General features: G+C 40.5%; 1 protein-coding gene across 1 annotated transcript in view; it reads left to right on the top strand.

The window, feature by feature from the left end:
* The first annotated feature begins 5,866 nt into the window (after window positions 1-5,866).
* The window catches only part of IKZF3 (IKAROS family zinc finger 3), a 15,140-nt gene continuing 5,706 nt past the window's right edge, over window positions 5,867-15,300 (top strand). The window contains exons 1-4 of the mRNA XM_010169588.2: window positions 5,867-6,147; window positions 6,836-7,003; window positions 8,112-8,228; window positions 14,720-14,836. Coding sequence (XP_010167890.2) covers window positions 5,952-6,147; window positions 6,836-7,003; window positions 8,112-8,228; window positions 14,720-14,836 — 598 coding nt within the window. The 5' untranslated portion in view covers window positions 5,867-5,951. The remainder of the gene's footprint in view (window positions 6,148-6,835; window positions 7,004-8,111; window positions 8,229-14,719; window positions 14,837-15,300) is intronic.

Here is a 15,300-nt window from a genome sequence, read left to right as displayed (position 1 = left end):
AAGTGTTTAAGACCAGGCTGGATGAGGCTTTGAGCAACCTGGTCTAGTGGAAGGTGTCCCTGCTGCTGGCAGGGGGGTTGGGACTGGATGAGCTTTAAGGGCCCTTCCAATCCAAACCATTCTATGATTCTATGAACAGTGCTAAGAAAATACTGGAAACCACAAAGATAAAATAAAATCCAAGCCAATATGTCCCAGTGATAATTTTTAGTAAGCCAAGGAATTGGTATCTCTGGGTTTCCAGTGTGTGGAATGTGGCACTTGGGATTTTTAGTGCAGAAGAATCTGCTGTGACACAAGAAGGTCCCCTCGGCTGTGAGGATGCCTGAGCGGGACGGCTCCAGCGATGTACGAGGGTGTGTGTGTGTTTATTGCCACTGTGTCTTCATTGCTGTCGTTTCCACTCCTGTCCAGCCCAAGGCTGATTCTGCTTCGAGGTGTTTGCTGCTCCTTTTGTTGGCAAACGATGATCTCATAATCGTGTCGCTGCTGTTGTGGAAAAGGGATTTTATCAGTGGAGTCAGTGGAAGAAACAAAACCAGGTTTGGCCAGAAAGGCTTGAGCTCCTTTCCTGTCCCTGGAATTGATATCTGCAGTGGTGCAGAAGGCAGATGCAGAGAAATGTTGTCTTATCTCTGACTGTGTTGCCTCTATTAAAAGAAAAAAGTAATGATCTAATATTACTATTGTATCACTTCACTAGAATTGCCCTTTATTGACAGTCTCCCAATTTTCAGTCTATACGTGTATTTCACGTAATTCTTTTCTTCTTGTTATTTAAGAAAAACAATTTGGATATAGCACTCACTTCTTTCTTTTTTTACTTGCCCTCAGTTTATCATTGTGATGGGATGTACCGCAAACCTCTCTTTATTCATTAAGGAATATGGGTGGGTTTTAATTCATGACTTATCTTCCCCCGCAGCGTGTTAATTCCATTGTAGAGGTGTTTTTCATAAACAAGCAGGATTCTGACTTTAATTTGGAAACTCCGCTGACTTTTTCAGTTTCACCACGTCTGTCTGTTCTGTTTCAAGCTGGTTTGAGTAAAGGAATCTTGTATTCTGGGAGGGGACCAACTCCAGCATGTGTACACTAGGTTTTGGTTTTCTACTGCTATTTCTGGGGACAGTTCCTGGAGATAACGGTGATGAATCATCAGTTAATACCTGTCAAATCCAGGTAGTCACACGGAATCCTTCAACACGCACACGTATAGATTCCCTTCTTGTTCTTCGGCATCTGAATCCTATTAACAGCTGTCAAAACCTGGTAAACTATTTATATGCTTCCACAATTTGTTTAATTGGGTAGTTAGGAAATGGCATACAGGAAAAGCTTTTCTTTTTTCTTTTTTCTTTTTATTTTTTTTCCCTTTAGTCTGGCTGAACATCTGTAGCATTAGGGGCTCATTATCTCTGAATTGGCATAGCAAATCAGCAGCATCATTAAAGTGCCACATTAAGATGATTAAGTTTCTTTGTTATCCAGTTGACTTTTTGCATGTGCTGAGGATTTCATGATTATGACCCCGCTTCCTTGTAAAACACTTGAGCAACATCACCCTTTTCTGCCGTTTGTCTTTAATAGCTTCTGGTTTTTTATTCTTTGTGCTTTTCATAACACTCCTGGTAAACTTTGCTTAACAACAGGACAAAACTTACGTTCTTTTCTCCATAATTGATGCCAAGGTCTTGGATTAAATATAGTAATTGGGGGGTTTTCCTTCAGAGACCTCCTCCTAGAGAAAATAGCTAAGATAACACTCCAGCTTGTCCTAATTGTCCTGCTGCTATTGACTTCTTTCCTTATTCATGCGTTTGAGAACATACACAAACACTGTTCATGTGGTGACTCAGTCTGAAGTTGCTACCACAGCTTTATTTTGGATTTTTTCCAGAACCCATTGTTTTTACAGTGTTTCAGGTGAAACAAAAATATTACTCTGGAGTATGTCTTTCATCTTGTAATCATCTCCTCAGGAAATGAAACCATGTGCATCAGCCTTAACGCATCACCCTGGTACTTTGTTGTGTAAAATCGACATTTTTTTTCTGCAGTGTATATTACCTTTGTGAACTGCTTGAAGAAAAATAGTTACCTGGGTTGGACACCATGAATGTTTTTTTTTCCTCTTACAACTTCTTTACTTTCCTAAGCATAGAAGAGGTGATAGCACTTCTTTTTTTTTTTTCAACAGGGGGAACTTTGTTAGTGTTGTTAGGGATAATTGTGTCTTTCCTCAATTAAATTTCCCTTTTTTTACTTGAAGTTACAGCCGCCTTCCTCTTGGTTAAGACAGACCAGCCTGGAAATTCCCTAATATCATTAAAATATGTTGATATGATTTTTCAAGTGACAGATACAAACCTTTCTACGCAGCTGCCAATCTCCTGATCTCACAGTATTCCCTGTGCATGCCAGTACACAGAGCAGAAGTCAGGACTGAAAAAGGAATTGGGTTGCTTGCAACCACTTGGTAAACTTTAGGCTGACCTGCACTGAACCTCAGACTGCTTTGCACCAAAGCTTTCTCCTGTATTGCTGTCAGGAAGGTAGAGTGGACTCTAAACAATAACAAGTGTGTTAGGACAGAAAAATTCCAATTCTTCTGACATTTATTTGGTTAAAAAAAAGCCTTTTCCCTAGTGCCTTCTGCTATCTGTGGTTCTCAGTCATCAGAAGGTGAATTTTTCCGTTGAGGTTCTTCAGATGCCTACATGCAAACTGCAGAGCACTCAAGCTTTGATGGGATGTCACCGACAGCTGGAGCGATGATGTTTGCTGGGGAGGGGCAGTGGTGGAAAAGCCTCGATCAGAACTCAGGTGCATCCTTCTCTCTTACTGGAAGAAAACCCAAGTCTTGCAAAGCAGTCAGCGTGCAGTATGGAAAATGCAGAGGTGATTATTTTCCACGGTGGAAGCACAGGATGGCCTGCCCAGTTTGTGCCAGTCAGAGAGCACTTGCCATAGAATCATAGAATCACAGACTGGTTTGGGTTGGAAGGGACCTTAAAGCTCATCCAGTCCCAACCCCCCTGCCAGCAGCAGGGACACCTTCCACTAGACCCGGTTGCTCAAAGCCTCATCCAACCTGGCCTTCAACACTTCCAGGGAGGAGCAGCCACAGCTTCTCTGGGCAACCTGTTCCAGTGTCTCACCACCCTCACAGTGAAGAACTTCTTCCTAATATCTCATCCAAACCTCCCCTCTTTCAGCTTAAACCCATTTCCCCTTGTTCTGTCATTAACTGCCCTTATGAAAAGTCCTTCCCCAGCTTCCTGGAGCCCCTTCAGGTACTGGGAGGCCGCTATAAGATCTCCCCGGAGCCTTCTCTTCTCCAGGCTGAACAGCCCCAACTCTCTCAGCCTGTCCTCACAGCAGAGCTGCTCCAGCCCTCGCATCATCCTGGTGGCCTTCTCTGGACTTGTTCTAACTGCTCCAGGTCTCTCTTGTGATGGGGGCTCCAGAACCATGGGGAACTCAAAACACTGTTCGTGCTATGCTACTCCGTAAAAGAGTGAAAAGCTGTGAGCCATGAACTTGTGGTGAGAAATAGTAGAAAACAGTAGAGAAATCTCAGTTGGAGGTTACAACTGGTCCTCCACTGCTGTGCAATTGCATTTGATGCAGACGAAAGGTGAGACGTTAAGTAGAAAGTGGGAATTGAAATTGTTTCTGAAAGTATCAACAAGGTGCAGCTGCAGCGTGTACTTCCTTTTACCATGCTCTGCAGGATGTAGCAAATTATTTTGGAGCTGCCTTCTTTTGAGGGGAGGGGGGAAAAAACAACCAGCAACCAAAAAACACCCCTTCTTTTCATTCTTTCTTTCTTTTTGGAAAAGAGATTCTGTTGAGAGCTTCTTTCAGCAACTAGCAATAATTTTTCCTCAGAGTGATGGAAATGGATGTTTAAACTAATTTTGAAGGAGTCTTGATAGCAGGTTCACACCTGCAGACGTGAAGTTTGCACCCTCAGACATGAAGCTGGCAGCAGAAGGTACTGGCAGAGGAAACCTGGTTTCAGTGGAAGTAGGAATCCCAAGAATGTGCAGCAGAGCTGAAACTGAAGGAACAGCAGGGAAGAGTGTCCCATTTGTAGGTGAATCTAGACCTCCCTGTGACCTGTGATCAAGCACCTGCACCTCCCTGAGCTCTCCTGGGGCCAGGGCAATCAGTCCCAACACCAAACTCTAAAAACCATCTTGGATAGGGGGATAAAACCACACAATATGGAGAAGAAAGCCATCCTTCTGTGGAGACCATCATCCAGGGAGAGCACCAATGGGAATCGTGGAGTTTTCCACAGTACTGTGGGTTCTTGTGTAGGATGAAGAAATTATCACCCACCTGTTTCTTCCACCTCACTCCAACCCAAAGTACAACAGGTTGGCTGGCCTTAGTGCAAACATTTAGGATAGGGGAATGATTTTATCACTAAACTATAGTTGAAAATTCCGATTTAATGAAAGGTTTAGTTGCCAGATCTTTATTTTTCAGTGTTGCTTTTATGTTGCCACCTCATTTTTGCTGTCACCCATTGTTTGTTCTCGGCATTTGATGTGGTTTATTACTCAGAACCAGAGCTAATACATATTCAGCAGTCCATGGTCTGTACTTTGGAGAAAGGACAAGTGATTCAGTGCCATATTTAACTGTCTAACCCTCAGTTTGAGAGAGGACCAGGTGGCCATGAGAACAATACTTTCAAACAGGAAACTGTATTTCATCTCTTGATGCTTTTCATCACTTGGTAGCTTGAGGCATAACTCAGGTTTCAGCCATAGCCTAGCTCTTGTCTAGATGGAAAAGTTGACTTTAAGTAGAAAAATACTGTCCTGGCAATTAGTAAGGATTTTAATGCAAGTGCTGGTGATGCTGGAGTTAATAGTGGAAAGGAAATTCAGCAGCAGAAGTTGTGAATCATCAGCTGTTTATATAGTGTGACCAATTTGCTTTTATTTTTACATAGGAGTGTTGTTGTTAGTAAATTATTAGCTACTTGTTACGTTCTCCTCTTGTCATGAAATCACATTCAGTTCAGGCAATGCCTTTGGTTTTCTCTGGACAAGGCTAGAGGTGCAGGAACCTACTCAGAGGCCATGGATGCTGATCTCCCTGAGTCTTTGGTTTCTTTGCCACACACTCATGATAGGATTTTGGACAAATCTTTTAACATTTTGTGGTTACAGTTCCAGAAAAGCTTTACTCTGCCTCTGCTCCTTTTACTCATTAGTGACCTCATGATACAGGTGTGAAGATTGTCAGATGCTCTTCACACAGTTGAGATCTTTGACTAAAAATTGCAATTTGCAAGTGAAAATTGGGATTATTGATTAGGATTAATTGATGAGAATTATATGATGGGAGTACTGCAAGTCTTGTACTGGATTAGACATATTTCTTAGGCCTGTTTCAAGCACGAGAAGTTCCATGGGAATATACAAGTATCTCTTTTAAATTTGTGTCTTTCTGTATTTTAAATTCATGGGAATGACCTGTGCCACTAGTTTCTATAGGCCAATGGTGAGTTGTGGGAATAACTATTCCTTTTGAATCGTAAATAGTACCTGTAATTGCAGAAGTTTGTACTGTATTATAGTTTTAAAATCTGTAGGACGAAATGATCCATCAAAGGTAATTAACAATCAGATCAATATTTTTAAGTTAACTCACTGTAAGTGTCATTAAGTGTTTGTGACCCATGAAGATTCATGTCTCAACTAGATTTCATCTTTGAGGAATGTGTAAGTAAAACTTCTGGGAAGATTGATAATGTAATTTTATGTAATTTTGGGGTGAGTTTTTTTTTTTTTTTCTAAGATACTTCATTGTGCCTAAGTTGAGATTTTTTTTTTTAACTTTTGTGCTTTGTTTTACCTGCAGATGATGTGGTTAAAGTGAAAGGTGAATACAGTGAAAGAGAGGAGAGTGCTTTAAATTCAGAGCCTATGGAAAATCCAGAAGAATCTGAAATGCCTTACTCCTATCCCAGAGAATACAACGACTATGAAAGCATTAAACTGGAAAGACATTCTGGTTCATATGACAACGTCAGGCCAGCTAGTGGAAAGATGAATTGTGATATCTGTGGATTAGCCTGCATTAGCCTCAATGTCTTGATGGTCCATAAGCGTAGCCACACGGGTAAATATCCCTATATTTATTATTCTTGTAAGAGCTAAATACTGAAAGGATAATAATTTGTAATCCAGACTACTTATTTTAAAAAAGGATACCAAAATTGGGATTTCCTTGTCCTGTCCTTGATGCTGCATGTGATCTCTAGCAAGTTATCCACTTTTCTGTGCCTCACTTTACCACCTTCATTCTTATAAGGATTGAATGTTAGTAAAAGCACGTTTGTGAGGCATTTTAAGAATTTGGGATGAAAGGCACTATGTCATTTAAGTATTTTGGCCACAAAACACAGGTTAGATGAGTTTTGTGCTGCCATTTCCAGGCTGTGTATGTATTTCTCTTTGTGCTATACTTTGGCAACAAATCAATGAGCATCTTAGGTTTTGACCTGCAGTAAGACTTTTTTTTTTTTTCTTCTAAAAATTGCTAGCTTGTTGGAATCAGCCTCCTCCAGAACACTTATTTCCATGGAAAAACTGCACAGTGTTTTCCACAGTTGTACATAGGTTACAAGAAGCTCTGACACCAGAGCTGCATGTAACTCCCACTGAAGTCAAGGGAAGGGCTGTGTGTGTTTCTAGAGAAATAAATCCATCCAGTATCTCATTCTTTCCCCTTCCAACAAGGAAAGGGTGTGAGGATAGCATGATACCCACGTAACCATTAAATGTCCTTTTTTGTATGTCATTTTAAGGTGAACGGCCATTCCAGTGTAATCAGTGTGGAGCTTCCTTTACTCAGAAGGGTAACCTGCTCCGCCACATTAAACTACATACAGGGGAAAAACCTTTTAAATGCCATCTTTGCAGTTATGCCTGCCAGAGGAGGGATGCGCTAACAGGTCACTTAAGGACACATTCTGGTAAGTGACTTCAAAGACACTTCATGTGTTGTAGATGTGTGTCACTAGGACACTAGATGGGGAAAATAGTGTCAGTCAGCAAAGTTTGCTCAGCTGGTCTAGTTTGGAAGAATCATAGAATAGATTGGGTTGGAAAAGACCTCCAAGATCATCAAGTCCAACCCCTGATCCAACTCTAATTACTATATCATGTCACTAAGGGCCATGTCCAATCTCTTTTTAAAAACCTCCAGGGATGGTGAATCCACCACCTCTCTGGGTAGGCCGTTCCAGGGCCTGATTACCCTCTTGAGTTGCCACATAGCAGTGACCACTCTGCCTGCTGTGCTGATGGAACCATCTCGGGACTCAGCTTCACTCTTGATGCAGAAAGAGGGCACAGGGAAAGCCACTATCACAGCTGTGTGCTGCGAGAGACAGCCAAGCTCAATACCTGCTGCACAAAATCACTCCTTGGGATTTTCAAATGAGTGGAGCTAGCTATGCCAGCCAGCTCTGCGTTTGAGGAGCAGCACCAAGATCTGCTTTGCTGGGACTTCCTTCCCTTCCTGTCCTGAGCTGTTAGGATCACTCTAGGAGCACAGTGCAGGACAGCATGACTGTTGCCAGTTAACACCTTGCTGTTGCCTAGTGCCTTTCATCTGAAGCTCTTAACATGCTCAACAAATGCCAGTGTTTTTTCTCAAGACTGGTAGGGTGTTCCATCCATTTTACAGAGGGGAGAAATGGAGGCACAGAGCTGAGGTGACTTGAACAACAAGCCAGGTATAAATTGATTCATCTTAGTTCCCCCAGCTCTACAAGAGCCATGTTGTGCTTACTCTGATTTGTGTATATCCTGTGTTACACAGGGGCCTAGAAAGAAAACGTTTATTCTAAATGATAGGTTTTTATCTCTACACTTTACAGGGGAAAAAAATGCTCAGCCTCACAAAGAATGAAAGTTAAAAAAGAGATTATCTGACATGGATGAATGAGATTCTGATTTAATCAAGACCCAGCACAGTGGTGATGACTGTCCCCCACCAACATAATTGTTGAATGTCAGGGAGACAATATTCCAGTAGCCTCTTGTGGTTATTTTATGCTGCCCTCTTGTTTTTTCCAGTGGAGAAACCATACAAATGTGAGTTTTGTGGAAGGAGCTACAAGCAAAGGAGCTCACTGGAGGAGCACAAGGAGCGGTGCCGTACTTACTTGCAGAATACTGGCATGTGCGAAACTGGTGAGTTTATCACATTACAGTGGTTTTGGTTTTTTTGGTATGTTATGATGCTTAAAAAAGCAGATCTGGTGAGCTGTTAATTCACAGCCTGTGAACACTTTTTACTACAATCATTTTCAGTAACCTGAGGGGCTGTGGCATCTTATAAAAGGGTCTGGTTTAATGTATCCCTCAGGCAATTAGTTAAAGAATGCTTTTATTTTAATCGCTTTCTTTTATTTCACAGTTACTTTGAGTAAAACATCTAAAATACCTTGTACACAGCATTTCTGTAGGTGACACTCACAGGAAGTTTAATTATTCCTACGTTAATGCCATTATGTGGATGAGTGGATGCCCATGGTTGTTGACAACAGTTGTTTACGTGACTCAGTCCATTTGATGCTTCCTTTTCTTTAGAATAAGAACTGTTGGTCAGAATCAGTTAGAGTTTGCAGAAGTTTTAGTGGTATGGAAATGGGGTGGTATCCTGAAGGTCACTGATAGATCAGGTTAGGAGGTAGTGAGAGGTAAAGGACTTCTTTAAGCATAGAACTGTCTTTGGAAAAGGCTGAAGGTAAAAGGTATCAAAACACAGTTTTTTCTCATTTTCCTTTTCACAGTCTCAGTGCTGCAGTTTTGAAAATACTTGGTGAAAAATAACAGCCATAATCTTTGAACCTGCTTCATCTGAATATTCAAATCCTAAAATGAACTCATGTGATTTCAGTCCCACAGTATGCCAGTAAGTCAGGGAAGAATTACTTTTCCCATTCAGAGTCAGGGAGTGGTTGTGACCTCCCAAAAGATTATATGACTAATCTGTAGCAGAGCTGAGGCTACAGTTTCAGAATTCAGATTCCCATTCTTTTCCTATGCAGTCTTAAAAAAAAACCAACCAAACAACAACTTTTTAAGGACTAGGTCGTTCTAGTTTTGATTGTGAATTTCAAATTGAATTTTCTTTTCAAGGAAAAGGCTGAACTGAGTTTTTCAGAGAAGAAAACTAAAATGTAAAATTTTCCTTAGAGAGATTACAATATTAACCAAGGCCCTTTAATAATAATTAATTAATTAATTAATTAAATAAAATTATTTAGTGATGTGATTATCAAGCAAAGATTCTGCACAGGCATCATCACAACCTGGGACTGAAAACCACTGTGAAGACCCGTTGATATATGATGATAACTGTGTGGGTACGAGAGTCCTTACCCTGTGCAGAGTGAGTAGGTTGGTGTACCAGCCTTTGACACATGCACACACAAAATCCACCATAAAGAAACAATGATTTAATTTACAATTTTATAGTTTTATTTGTGGGCTGTCATCTTTTCAGCAAATGACATGTTTTTGAGAACATTAGTAAAAGTAAATGGTTATCAGAACGTCAGCAAGTTTTGGTTTTCATGAGAACCCATACATATTGTAACTGTGGTTTTACGTTACAGTACGTACTCCCATGATGGCAATCACTGAGATGTCCACCACATGACAATGGAAAACATGATACCTACTATAGATTTCTGCTTTGAAATGATTCTCATGGTTTATATTCATTTCAGGCTAACTACCAACATTTCACTTATCCAGAATCTGCTAGGCAGTGCTTGCTGCAGCAGCACAGTATGCCTTAAATTGGTCACAGCGGAAATGTAAATTTCCAGTACGACATGATGAGGCTGTACCCTGGGCCTCTAAGACCTTCACACTTCAAAAAATATGGCCATGTTTTTAGAGGAGGAGTAAGTTTTATGAAAAACAGGAACTCCAGTCTTGCTGAGGCATTTCCATTCAATTCTCTGGTATCAGCATTGTGTTAGATGACAGAATCAGAGAGAGGGAAGGCTGGAGATGACCTCAGGAGGTCATTTAGTGCATTTGATTTGTTGGGGTTTTTTCCCCCTGAAGTGTAGTATTTTGCATTCATGTTTAGTGAACAAAAGTTTTTGATTTCTGCCCATTTTCCTACTTATCTGCATCACTTTGGCTTTTGGTAATTTTCCTTTTCTGAAGTCCTTGCAACCTTCTCACGTGGAGCCGCCTTTAAGCACAATTATGCTCTACAATCCATCATCCAATAATTAATTAAAATATTGAAAAGCATCAGGACTGTAGTAACCATTCCAGTTGCTTTTTTAGTACAAGGTTTGCAAGTTCCAAATGTAGCTGTGTGGAAATATTTCTGAAAGACAGGTTTTATGTAACAATATTGTTAGAGCGTTGCTCAGTCCCTGATAACAATCTCTGCTCGCCTTGTTCTCATTGCACAATAACCCACCTCTCTGTTCCACTCTCCATTATTTAGTGACCACATAGAGATGCTACAGGAAGCAATGCCTCTAATTTGAGCTCTGCTTTGTAGTTCAGGGTTTTGTTAACGATGCCCGCACGTTCTAAAAATTATACTCACATTGATGGTGTGACAGAAACCACACTGTGGAAACAATTCAGTACAGGTTAAATGATGGTGTGTTTGCACTCTGGACTGGAAGGAGAGTATCCACTCTCTGTACATCTACAGAATGGCCTGATGGCGAGGTGACAGTGCTGTTCTACAGAGCTGGCTCATCACCCAGGGATTACAAGAGAACATAAGTAGTCATTCATAATGGGTAAATCATGTTTGCACATAAATTTTGTTCTGGAAGTGTTTTATAAACAGAAGATGGAAACTGAAATGTACACACCACTGAGGTAGGCACCAGCACATGGAAGCACCACAGAGACATCTCAGGTGACAATCGGTCACTAGTGTTGGCTGAGGAGGAGTTGGTGACCTGAGTTTAAAAGCAGTCAGGACACTGGAGCTAAACCTCATCCTACTGCTGGGTAAAGGAGCTTGACTTCCCGTGTCATTCCAGAGACACATGCGAGAGCACTGATCAGATCTGAACAAGAGGGGAGAGGGTGATTTATTTGGTCTGCAGAGTTTCTTTCAGCATCCTTAGAGTGTTTGTTGTTTCCTGGCCACACAGTTGGAACAATCAGAAGTATTTAGCTTGCAGGGTGTTTCAAGATCACAGGCTGAAATAGGTTAAGTGCTTGGGAAATCTAAATTTTCTGTATAACTGTGCATTTTTTTCCTCAATGTAACTTTAAACAAAGCACTTGACCATTTCTATTGGTCCAGCCTGAAATTTATTTTTAGATATATGTTACAGTTAGATAATTAGTTCTTTAAACTAGTCACAATGTGCGGTGGAGTCATCCCGTGTGTAAGGTAATTGAAGAGGGAGACAGGGCATGATTATTTCTCTCTGAGCAGTCTTTAGAGAATTTTGAGTGAATTTAAAGAAAATTTTATATTTCCTAAATACTAAATATTATTCTGAGATTGTTTAATAAGTGATCCAGAAGAAAGAGGTGGGTGAGATAGTTTTCAGTTGGCTTTTGGGTAGAGAGAGCAATGTTGTTGGGGAGAGTAACCACCTGTGTCTCAATGGGAGCAGATAGTTTCCCTAAGGCTGTCTTATAAAGACTTTTTGTGGCCCATAAATAGAGATTATTTTTTTTCTTTAGGCAAAAAAAATGGCTGTTACCAAGGAGTAAAAAATCTTAATGTGAAAGAAAAAACCCCTCAGCATTAAAATAAAATGGCAGACAGACATCAAGCTGGAAGATTGATACTTACAGATGTCCCAGAATGTTTTATGTAGGTCAAGAGTTACTGTCTCTTCACCAGTCTCGTCTGAGTAAAGACTATTGTTACCTCTGCAGGAAGCTGCTTGTCTGCCCTCTTGACACTAATTTAATAAAGTTCCCTTGGTGGCACATAAATAACATTGATAAGACAAGCGGTCGCTGAAACGCTACGTGGAGCTCCCCGTGTGTTTGTAGGGCTGGCTAAGAGGAGTTACAGAAACTGCACTCTGAGTTCTGTCAGAAGAGAGAGAAAAAGGTTCTGAAAACGTGCAATTAGAGCTTTAATAGCACAGGAGTAGAACTCATGAAGTTAAAGATTGAGAACAAGAGGAACTAGAAGAACAAAATAAGAAAAATTAAGATATGGTAGGGACCAGGGAGCTGGTCTTACAACACAGATGAATTGTGTTTTCTTTATTTTTTTTTCTTTACAACATAGATTTTTGAATACACAGCACTGGTTGTATTATCTTGCTCAGGGTAGTTGCGGGTTGTTGGGGTTTTTTAACATTTAAATTACTATTATTAATGGCTTGCGCAATGGTCCTGTCAAGATTACGGGCTTTCTGGGTTGAAGTTCAAGTTCAAACCTTGAACTGCAGTTATCTAAAGATAATATAAAGAGCTCAGAAAGTTTTTTGGAGTATAAGAGTTAAATAGAAGTTCTGAAATTAAAAATCCCCTAATATTTTTCTCAAGAATTAACTAGAGCTTCTGGCCAGAATCCGAGGGGATGGTTATGTTATATATACCTAACTTTCCCTTATAGTTTCAACTTAATCTGATGTTTTGTCTCACTTGATGTAAACTGTTACGCAGTGTCTTGGTGTTTCATGCTGGAAGCAGGTGCATTTTAGCACTTTATGAATATATTTATGTAAATTGCTAAACACACTAGAGTAATTTGGAATAAAAATCAGCCTAGAAAAGCAGTATGTTACTACTTGTAAGGCATTGTGTATACATGCCAGCTGTGGGGCTGCTTATCATGTCTATCATGGGGTTACAGCCTGATGAAACAGGACTGAGCCCTGTTGTCCCATCCATCCTGAGTCATATTCGTAGCTCGTACTTGTGGCATCGATTACTTACGAAGCAACTCCACATCTTCAAAATGCTGAACAAACATTAACAAATAGTTCTGGCTGAGGTTTGGTGAGTCATGGTTTGTACTGACTGAAACTCATATGGTGTCAATAACAGCAATAATAAACAAGTGAGGAGTGAGTGACTTTGAAATGTGTAGGAAAATCCTGCACACTAAGCTGTGGAAGGACGATCCTGCATTTTTTTTATCACTTGCTGTACTTGGCAAACTGCAATTTAAGTCCAAGACTTAATAAAACTGCATTTAGCAGGACTGAAGTGTATCATTCCACTTTTGTATCATTTTCCCCTGGCATTAATTCTCTTATGTAGATTATGCTTCATATATTCAGGTGTGCTAGTGCAATCATACAGGAACACAGCAGCCAGGCTTCTTGCATGGTGAGAGCTGGTGGGCTGTTATCACTTTGGGAGAGTAAATCACCCTTCCTTGTCTTCGCTTTCCTCTGCTTAGATACCAGCTCTTAAAGACATGGGCAGTCTGTTAACACATGTCTAGTTTTCACTATTCAGTGATCCCTAAAGCTGAAACTCTCAGTGCCACTTGTTAATATAAAACTGCCAGTACTGATACTTGTTCTTCAGGCGAGAGCAAGCTTTGGGGGGAAGCCTCAGCAGTTACGTTCAGTATTAGTCTGGCGGTAGTGATATGAGGTGGCAGTCCTTCAGCCTGGCTGATCCAGCTCGAAAGCCCGTGCAGCCTCCGTGAGGTGAGAGCAAGCAGTAATTTCTGTGAAATGACGGGCACTGGTTGTGAACCAGGGAAAACCAGCTTCCCATGGATGGGAACACAGCAGACATCAGGGCTTCCAGCCAGGCTGAATGTGCCTTGAGTAACGACTCTAAAACGTGCAACCCAAATCCTCACTTGAATGCACTAACTGCAGACAAAGGTGATATTCTTGAGGCTGCTCTCTTTAAAAAAAGAACTCTGGAAAATGGGAAGATCCTTAAAACAGTCAGTGGCCCAGTCTCGAGGGACTGATCATAGGGCACATGTACTTTTCCTAAAATTAGAAATTCTGGAGGTTGTAATGAGCTTTAAAAGGCCTAATGCTAATGCTTACGAGTGTGCCAGAGAGAAAACATTCTTAATCAGTTTTAGCTGTAGCATTTAGGAGAAAAACCAAAATGATAAAAACACCTGAAAAGAAGAGAGTTAAAGTGAATATTGAAAGATTGTGTTATTTTTATTTGAGTAGAAAGTTGATAGATTTTATACAAATTTCCTAGTGATTAGTTAAGGAGACATCTCCGTGTGACTGATATCTGAAAAGCAAACATCTTGTGTTGAAGTTTTGAAGCACTGTGTCGCTCTGCAGGTGTCCCACAGTCTTACTCAGAATAAAAAAGAAAGGCTAACAGAGGTTGTATCTCCATCTACGTTTTGTAACCAACCCTTCCAGCCAGTTTGATTTTACACTTCCTCTTGCTAATGAAGACACTGGTTTTTGTATGGTTTGTGCTCTCCTTGCACGAGCTCGGGACTGCAAGGTTAGTGTCTGTTGCTGTGCTTGCTTCCACTGACCGCAACTGGTGCCCAAGATGCAAAGAGCAAGAACAACAGAAAAAAACAAAACCAGTTTACATCAGATCTCCAAACTGTTTCCTTCCAGTTAGTGTGGCAAACTCCAGAGATTAAACCATTCATCTCTCCCTTTTTTGTTTTCTTTTTTTTTTTTTTTCCTTTTCACCTACGTGTTGTGTGTTTTGTTTGTTGTTTTGTTTGTTTTTTTTTCTCTTCACATTTTCCAAACTAGCAAGCATGGAGGCAAGGCACATCAAGGCAGAGATGGGGAGTGAAAGAGCCCTTGTGCTGGACAGGCTAGCGAGCAACGTGGCAAAGCGAAAAAGCTCAATGCCTCAGAAATTTATTGGTAAGAACAAAAAACCTTTTCATGTGCAACAGTTAAATATGTGCAAGTTGGTAACCTATAGTACAATGCCTCTGCTTATTTTAAATATCCTTCTCAAGCTTATAATCTAATCTAATGCAAAATAATATAAATATAAAGTAACTTTGATTGTTCTGATGTGTTTTTAGTGACTTGCTGTAGGGTTTTGATAAAAATAAAAAAGAATATATTCTGTTAGATACTTAAACTGGATGGAAGCTACTCTTGTGCTTTGTGTCTATTTGTGTAGGCAATTTATAAATCTATTTTGTGAGCTTCCACGGGTTGTTTTCTGTACCTGGGCATTGGAAATGTTCTCTGCTAGGTTCTTCACAGGAAAACAACAGGAAGGTTTAATGCTGTTAAGAGCTGAGTGCTCTTTGTAGTCAGCAGGAGCTGAAGATACTTGTAGGATGCATCTGTGGAATAAGGCCTAAAGTCAAAGA

This window comes from Antrostomus carolinensis, unplaced genomic scaffold, assembly GCF_000700745.2.
Source record: "Antrostomus carolinensis isolate BGI_N321 unplaced genomic scaffold, ASM70074v2 scaffold31486, whole genome shotgun sequence".
NCBI lineage: Eukaryota > Metazoa > Chordata > Aves > Caprimulgiformes > Caprimulgidae > Antrostomus > Antrostomus carolinensis.
This window is presented reverse-complemented; position numbering and strand designations above follow the sequence as displayed.